Below are 9,592 nucleotides of genomic sequence, written 5' to 3'. Positions count from 1 at the left end.
TTCACATCGGGTGGCAGCCAGGATGGATTTGATCCTGTGGCTTGAGTTTGTTGTCTAATATTCTCAATTTTATTATTAAAAAAGTCCATAAAATCTTTACTGGTGAGAGTTGCTGGAATTAGTTGTTCAGAACCTGCTTGATTTTTTGTAATTCTAGAAAACACACTAAACAGTGCTCTCGGATTATTTTAATTATTGGAGATCAGCGAGGCCAGATATGCTGAGCGAGCTTTAGTGAGGGCATTTCTATACTCTATAAGGCTGTCCTTCCAAGCAGAATGGAACACTTCAAGCTTGGTTGATTGCCATTTCCGCTCTAGTTTTCGTAATGTTTGTTTTAAAGTACGGGTCTTATCATTATACCATGGTGCGAGCTTTTTCTGTCTTATACTTTTATGTTTAAGTGGTGCTACCTTTTCTAAAGTAGATCGACAGGTATTTTCTAGGTAATCAGTATATATATATATATATATATATATATATATATATATATATATATATAGTGGAACCTCTACTAACGAACGCCTATACTAACGAACTTTAATAACGAATATTTCTTGCTTGCTAATTTGAAATATATATATATATATATATATATATATATATATATATATATATATATATATATATATATATATATATATATATATATATATATATATATAAGTTTTATGTTTGAGATATATTTTTTGTGCGATTCTTTTTGGCACAAATCTGATTCCGTAATACTCCCGCAGATCACCAGGAGGCGCGAAGTTCATCAGAAAGGAGCCAAACGTGTGTTCTCGCGAGACACGATTAGTGAGCGTTAGAGGAAGGTGTCAGAGCTCTGTTCGCGCGAGACTCGGTAAGCGAGGACAGGGAAGGGAAGATGGAGGGGAACGGATCTCCAGGAAACAACAAACCGAAGCCGAACTCCGCGAAGAACCGCGCGGATTTCTCCCGCAGCCACCGCGCCGAGTCCGAGGTCAGGACAGCCTCTCTCTCTTTCTTTGAGCCGTAATCTGTCTTAACCAGCGTCTTCCGGTCCACCTTAAACCATAGCCACCGCTGCACTGTTTAAGGTGGACGGGATAATTCCAGTAGTTATCAGTCATAAACGCCGTAAACGTTTCTAAGGGTTTTATTCCTATTACGCCTTTGATCTATTGCTGGGAGGTTATAACGGCTCAGGTGTGCGTTACACTCTAGAATGAATTAGTTCCTGAGCGTTGTATAATATAATTAATAACTCTAGCAAAAATTAAGTGGTAAACGAAGGTGGGTAGTTTTCATTAATGCCGAGTCTGGTTTGATCGGGAAAACACAGAGGAAAATATTGATTAATGGATTATTGGCTGTGGAGGGAGTTGGAAAGCATATCCAGCAAATCTCTTCTTACACATATGACCCTTTTTTACAAGTGTGCCCCGGTTCTGTTCCAGTTCCTGCATCTAATTTTGACTGGAGTCAAGCTATCCGCACTTTGGAGACTGACGGTCAAGCCATCCGCGCTTCAAATCCGAATGCACGTATAGGCGCGTCATTACGGTTTTTCATTGTGGAGAACACCACATCCGCTTTGGGATAGAGATAGAGAGTCTGAAACCCGCGTTTGAGCAGCGATGTCTCTGTTACTAAATAAATGCACGCAGTGCTAAAATGGACTAAATGGGCTAAAATGAACAAGTCATTAGGAATATGTTTCGTTTTAAATCACTTTAAAGAGGCAAACCATGCTTTGATTATTTCATACATTTACGTATTTTTTTACTTTTCTATAAACACTTAACTGGCTTTGAATAGTAATCCTGGTGGACATGTAGAAATACAGATTACATTTTACTGTCATTAAACAGAGGTAGCTCACTGTAAAATATTCTCATGGATTTATACTGAATACCTACCAATATGGATTTCTCAAAAATTACCCATAATGCCTAAACCATTCCACTGTCATTAAACAGAGGGGCCTCTTGGCTATCAGCTGTATGATTTTGGCAAAATTTCACTGTATACTTTTCTCAAACTCATACTGAATACATTCCAATATGGATTTCTCAAAAATTACCCATAATGCCTAAACCATTCCACTGTCATTAAACAGAGGGGCCTCTTGGCTATCAGCTGTATGATTTTGGTAGAATTTCACTGTATACTTTTCTCATAAACTCATACTGAATATTTACCAATATAGATTTCTCAAAAATTACCCATTATGCCTAAACCATTCCACTGTCATTAAAGCTAGGGGCCCCTTGGCTATCAGCTGTATGATTTTGGTAGAATTTCACAGTATACTTTTCTCATAAACTCATACTGAATATTTTACCAATATAGATTTCTCAAAAATTACCCATAATGCCTAAACCATTCCACTGTCATTATACAGAGGGGCCTCTTGGCTATTAACTGTATAATTTTGGTAGAATTTCACTATGTACTTGTCTATTAAAGTCATATTACATACTTACTGATATAGATTTCTCAAAAATTACCCATAATGCCAAAACCATTCCACTGTTATTAAACAGAGGGACCCCTTGGCTCTCAGCTGTATGATTTTGGTAGAATTTCACTGTGTACAACAACTGTAACTCAAATGCTTTTGCCATATGATATGAAAATGCCCATGTCTTCCATGGATAAGATATGCATAATCATATGCAAGCTGACAGTTGTGTACAGTGAAAATTCTACAAAATCATACAGCTGAGAGCCAAGAGGTCCCTCTGTTTAATAACAGTGAAATGGTTTTGGCATTATGGGTAATTTTTGAGAAATCTATATCAGTAAGTATGTAATATGACTTTATGAGAAAAGTACATAGTGAAATTCTACCAAAATCATACAGCTGATAGCCAAGAGGTCCCTCTGTTTAATGGCAGTTGAATGGTTTAGGCATTATGGGTAATTTTTGAGAAATCCATATTGGTAATATTCAGTATGAGTTTATGAGAAAAGTACACAGTGTAATTCTACCAAAATAACACAGGTAATAGCCAAGAGGTCCCTCTGTTTAATAACAGTACAATGGTTTAGGCATTATTGGTAATTTTTGAGAAATCCATATCAGTATGTATGTAATATGAAATCTATATTGGTAGGTATTCAGTATAAATCCATGAGAATATTATACAGTGAGCTACCTCTGTTTAATGACAGTAAAATGTAATCTGTATTTCTACATGTCCACCAGGATTACTATTCAAAGCCAGTTAAGTGTTTATAGAAAAGTAAAAAAATACGTAAATGTATGAAATAATCAAAGCATGTTTTGCCTCTTTAAAGTGATTTAAAACGAAATATATTCCTAATGGCTTGTTCATTTTAGCCCATTTAGTCCATGGGTATTTCCATATTGGTAATATTCAGTATGAGTTTATGAGAAAAGTACACAGTGAAATTCTACCAAAATCATACAGGTAATAACCAAGAGGTCCCTCTGTTTAATGACAGTACAATGGTTTAGGCATCATGGGTAATTTTTGAGAAATCCATATTGTTAAATGTTCAGTATGAGTTTATGAAAAAAATACACAGTGAAATTCTACCAAAATCATACAGTTGATAGCCAAGGGGTCCCTCTGTTTAATGACAGTGGAATGGTTTAGGCATTATGGGTAATTTTTGAGAAATCCATATTGGAATATATTCAGTATGAGTTCATGAGAAAAGTATACAGTGAAATTTTGCAAAAATCATACAGCTGATAGCCAGGAGGCCCCTATGTTTAATGGCAGTCGAATGGTTTAGGCATTATGGGTAAATTTGGAGGAATCCATATCAGTACGTATGTAATATGTGTTTTTGAGAAAAATACACAGTGAAATTCTACCAAAATCATACTGTTGATAGCCAAGGGGTCCCTCTGTTTAATGACAGTGGAATGTTTTAGGCATTATGGGTAATTTTTGAGAAATCCATATTGGAATGTATTCAGTATGAGTTTATGAGAAAAGTACACAGTGAAATTCTACCAAAATCATACAGGTAATAGCCCCGAGGTCCCTCTGTTTAATAGCAGTACAATGGTTTAGGCATTATGGGTAATTTTTGAGAAATCCATATCGTTAAATGTTCAGTATGAGTTTATGAAAAAAATACACAGTGAAATTCTACCAAAATCATACAGTTGATAGCCAAGGGGCCCCTCTGTTTAATGACAGTGGAATGGTTTAGGCATTATGGGTAATTTTTGAGAAATCCATATTGGAATGTATTCAGTATGAGTTTATGAGAAAAGTACACAGTGAAATTTTGCCAAAATCATACAGGTATTAACCAAGAGATCCCTCTGTTTAATGACAGTACAATTGTTTAGGCATTATGGGTAATTTTTGAGAAATTCTTATCAGTAAGTATGTAATGTGTGTTTATGAGAAAAGTACACAGTGAAATTCTACCAAAATCATACAGCTGATAGCCAAGGGGCCCTTCTGTTTAATGACAGTGGAATCGTTTAGGTATTATGGGTAATTTTTGAAAAATCCATACTGTTAAATATTCAGTATGAGTTTATGAGAAAAGTACACAGTGAAATCCTACCAAAATCATACAGCTGATAGCCAAGAGGCCCCTCTGTTTAATGACAGTGGAATGGTTTAGGCATTATGGGTAATTTTTGAGAAATCCATATTGGTAATATTCAGTATGAGTTTATGAGAAAAGTACACAGTGAAATTCTACCAAAATCATACAGGTAATAACCAAGAGGTCCCTCTGTTTAATGACAGTACAATGGTTTAGGCATTATGGGTAATTTTTGAGAAATCCATATCATTAAATGTTCAGTATGAGTTTATGAAAAAAATACACAGTGAAATTCTACCAAAATCATACAGCTGATAGCTAAGAGGTCCCTCTGTTTAATAGCAGTGAAATGGTTTAGGCATTATGGGTAATTTTTGAGAAATCTATATTGGTAAATATTCAGTATGAATTTATGAGAAAAGTATAGAGTGAAATTTTACCAAATTCATACAGCTGATAGCCAGGAGGCCCCTCTGTTTAATGGCAGTGGAATGGTTTAGGCATTATGGGTAAATCTTGAGAAATCCATATCAGTATGTATGTAATATGTGTTTTTGAGAAAAGTACACAGTGAAATTCTACCAAAATCATACAGCTGATAGCCAAGGGGCCCCTCTGTTTAATGACAGTGGAATGGTTTAGGCATTATGGGTAATTTTTGAGAAATCCATATTGGAATGTATTCAGTATGATTTTATGAGAAAAGTACACAGTGAAATTCTACCAAAATCATACAGCTGATAGCCAGGAGGCCCCTCTGTTTAATGGCAGTGGAATGGTTTAGGCATTATGGGTAAATTTGGAGAAATCCATATCAGTACGTATGTAATATGTGTTTCTGAGATAAGTACACAGTGAAATTCTACCAAAATCATACAGCTGATAGCTGAGAGGTCCCTCTGTTTAATAACAGTGGAATGGTTTAGTCATTATGGGTAATTTTTGAGAAATCCATATTGGTAATATTCAGTATGTGTTTATGAGAAAAGTACACAGTGAAATTCTACCAAAATCATACAGTTGATAGCCAAGGGGTCCCTCTGTTTAATGACAGTGGAATGTTTTAGGCATTATGGGTAATTTTTGAGAAATCCATATTAGTATGTATGTAATATGTGTTTTTGAGAAAAGTACACAGTGAAATTCTACCAAAATCATACAGCTGATAGCTAAGAGGTCCCTCTGTTTAATAGCAGTGGAATGGTTTAGGCATTATGGGTAATTTTTGAGAAATCCATATTGGAATGTATTCAGTATGATTTTATGAGAAAAGTACACAGTGAAATTCTACCAAAATCATACAGCTGATAGCCAGGAGGCCCCTTTGTTTAATGGCAGTGGAATGGTTTAGGCATTATGGGTAAATTTGGAGAAATCCATATCAGTACGTATGTAATATGTGTTTCTGAGATAAGTACACAGTGAAATTCTACCAAAATCATACAGCTGATAGCTGAGAGGTCCCTCTGTTTAATAGCAGTGGAATGGTTTAGTCATTATGGGTAATTATTGAGAAATCCATATTGGTAATATTCAGTATGTGTTTATGAGAAAAGTACACAGTGAAATTCTACCAAAATCATACAGCTGATAGCCAAGAGGTCCCTCTGTTTAATAGCAGTGGAATGGTTTAGGCATAATGGGTAATTTTTGAGAAATCCATATTGGTAATATTCAGTATGTGTTTATGAAAAAAGTACACAGTGAAATTCTACCAAAATCATACAGCTGATAGCCAAGAGGTCCCTCTGTTTAATGACAGTGGAATGGTTTAGGCATTATGGGTAGTTTTTGAGAAATCCATATTGGTAGGTATTCAGTATAAATCCATGAGAATATTATACAGTGAGCTACCTCTGTTTAATGACAGTAAAAGGTAATCTGTATTTCTACATGTCCACCAGGATTATTATTCAAAGCCAGTTAAGTGTTTATAGAAAAGTAAAAAAAAAATACGTAAATGTATGAAATAAGCAAAGCGTGTTTTGCCTCTTTAAAGTGATTTAAAACGAAATATATCCCTAATGGCTTTTTAATTTTAGCCCATTTAGTCCATTTTAGCACTGCGTGCATTTATTTAGTAACAGAGAAATCGCTGCTCAAACGCAGGTTTCAGACTCTCTATCTGTCCCAAAGCGGATGTGGTATTCTCCGCAATGAAAAACTGTAATGATGCGCCTATACATGCATTCGGATTTGAAGCGCGGATGGCTTAACCGTCAGTCTCCAAAGTGCGGATAGCTTGACTCCAGTGTTAAATCCGCCCAGATCACTCCCAGCAGCAGGACCCTGAACACTTATCGGAGTGACAAAGACCAGTCCTGCTCACTGCAAATCACCCTGAAATCTCTCCCAAATCACTGTAAATCACACTGAAATTACTGTACCACTCTGAAATAACTCTCTAATCACTGTGTATCACTGGAAATCATAATCGTTACGATAACTGCATCCAAAGGGAAAATGGGGAGGCTGATGATTATCTTAGAGTTGTATTTTTAAAGAACTGTATTCCATGGTGTAGGGGTTAGGTTTGAGTCTGTTTTACTAAGAGTATCCTAAAGTGTTTTAAAACTGACACAGCAAACCGAGGCAACATTGATTTAACTGGGAGTGATTTCAGCATGTGAGATTTTAGTTTTACCTAATTTTTCAGGGATTTTCGGAAGCTCCTGATCTAGAGTTTGAATATGCCGACACAGACAAATGGGCTGCAGAGTTATCCGGTGAGAAAACACACACATTTAAACACACACACCTTTTAATATATAAGTATATAGTAAATTCAGTGAAGTTGTTTAAAAACACATTTTAGCCTGAATTCAGCTCAGGTTGGTAAAGTTAGGTTTATATCGGATATTCATTGGATATTCGGGTTGCGCCCCTCCCCCTGCTCACTAGCAACGTCCTAAAATCTCTGAAACTTAATTTTCTTAATCGTCGAGGATCAGAGAACAAACTACAGTTATTATATTTTGTCAAAATACCACATCTTTCCATTTCACAGAGTAAATTTACTGAAAATAGCTGGAATGGCTGCAGCGGCCGCCTAAGAAGCTAAGACCATTGGTGAAGTGCGGAACCTATTTAAAAAGTAAACTTAACGTACAACAAACGGGAGGTACACACCTATATCCAACCTTAACAACCTAATCAATTTATTTATTTATACACATGAATCTTTAGTTTTAAGCAATACACATTGTAAGCATATACATGTAGTGCATTTATAGCAAAGAAATGTGCATCTGTTCAATTTAAATGATTTTTTTCTTCATAAAATTAATTGATAGTCTCAGACATTCATTTGGCATATAGATCTAAAATCAGTTGTAGTCTAGAGACGCATCTGACCAACATACTACAACCTTTAGTTTCTTTAAATATATCTTTGTTAAATTTTGATTAATTTTTTAAAGCCTCTGCCACTTGCCAGCCCTAGACATGTCTGTGTAGACTACAACCAGTTTTAGATCCATATATCATACAGATAGATCCAGTAGATATTTGTAACTTTAAAAAATTAATCAAAATTTAACAAAGACACATTTTCAAAAATTAAAGGTTGTTGTATGTTGGTCAGACGTGTCCCTATAGACTACAGCTGATTTTAGATCCATGTATCATGCCGATGTCTCACATTAGCGATTTTTAACTTTAAAAAATTAATGAAAATTTAGCAAAGACACATTTTCAAAAACTAAAAGTTGTAGTATGTTGGTCAGACGCGTCTCTGTAGACTACAACTGATTTTTGATCAATATATCATATGGATGTCTCACAGTAGTGATTTGTAACTTTAAAAAATTCATGAAAATTTAACAAAGACACATTTTTAAAAACTAAAGGTTGTAGTATGTTGGTCAGGCATGATTCTGTAGACTATAACCTGTTTTAGATCCATATATCATATGGATGTCTCACAGTAGCTATTTGTAGCCTTACAAAAATCATGAAAATTTAACAAAGACATATTTTAAGAAACTAAAGGTTGTAGTATGTTGCCTACACATGTTCCTATAGACTACAACCAGTTTTAGATCCATATATCATACGGATGTCTCACAGTAGCGATTTGTAGCTTTAAAAAATTCATGAAAATTTAACAAAGACATATTTTAAACTAAAGGTTGTAGTAGTTGCCAACATGTGTCTCTATAGACTAGAATTGATTTTAGATTCATATATCATACAGTCTCACAGTTTTGAACTGAAATGTAAATGAAAAAAATAATAAAAATTTAATAAAGACATATTTTCAAAAACTAAAGGTTGTAGGATGTTGGTCAGACGCGTCTCTGTAGACTACAGTTGATTTTTAGATCCATATATCATATGGATTTGTAGCGTGGTAACGGTATTTGAATTATTTTTGCTTAATTGTAGTTATTCAACTATACTTATTATTATTATTATTATTATTATTATTATTATTAATAATAATAATAATAATTTTAGATAGCAAATATTAATAATTTATCATACATTTGGATACTATTCACACTAGAATGTGAGTTTCAGGATCTTCAGACTTCTAGGACAAACTCTACACAGCATTATTTCAAATTAAAGAACACTTTATTGTAGAGGAATAATAATAATTTAATAAACATAGCACAATTATTCTAATCTCACAAATGGGATCAACACAGCTGAAACCCTTATTATGAGCCTAATAAGTGGCTAGGCAACATGACTTGTGACTAATATGCGTTGCTAGATGAAATTTAACTAATGATTAATATGTAAATTTACCAAGAGACTTAATTAGACATCAGCTCTGAAAATGATATTTTTGTAGCTTACTCTTGACGCAGATCTATTCAACTAATGGATCCAGCGAATCAGTCTCATCTCTCCAGTCCGAGGCCTTGGCTGTCGGATGTCACAGTGGGTGATGCCTCTGGAGGCGGAAGTGGTCACTTCTGCAATGATGAGGGCCGTTGGGCTTCCCTGAGCCGGAGTGACGGTCGGGATTGCTTTTTGGAGAGGATGGTTGCTGGTCTGGTTGAGAATTCTCATCAGAGGTGATGTCTTGAAGTCCGTATATCAAGTTACTACACTAAATGTTTGCTAATTT

At 35.0% G+C, this 9,592-nt stretch overlaps 1 protein-coding gene across 2 annotated transcripts in view; it reads left to right on the top strand.

Annotated features, from left to right (window-relative positions):
* Window positions 1–780: 780 nt before the first annotated feature.
* strip1 (striatin interacting protein 1) overlaps window positions 781–9,592 on the top strand; it is a 29,740-nt gene continuing 20,928 nt past the window's right edge. The window contains exons 1-2 of one of the 2 annotated variants that reach the window (XM_066670639.1): window positions 781–967; window positions 7,169–7,238. In XM_066670639.1, the coding sequence (XP_066526736.1) occupies window positions 872–967; window positions 7,169–7,238 (166 nt within the window). In that variant the 5' untranslated portion in view covers window positions 781–871. The remainder of the gene's footprint in view (window positions 968–7,168; window positions 7,239–9,592) is intronic. The other variant, XM_066670640.1, reaches the window with a different exon arrangement.

Source organism: Hoplias malabaricus, chromosome 5, assembly GCF_029633855.1.
Source record: "Hoplias malabaricus isolate fHopMal1 chromosome 5, fHopMal1.hap1, whole genome shotgun sequence".
NCBI classification, from domain to species: domain Eukaryota; kingdom Metazoa; phylum Chordata; class Actinopteri; order Characiformes; family Erythrinidae; genus Hoplias; species Hoplias malabaricus.
This window is presented reverse-complemented; position numbering and strand designations above follow the sequence as displayed.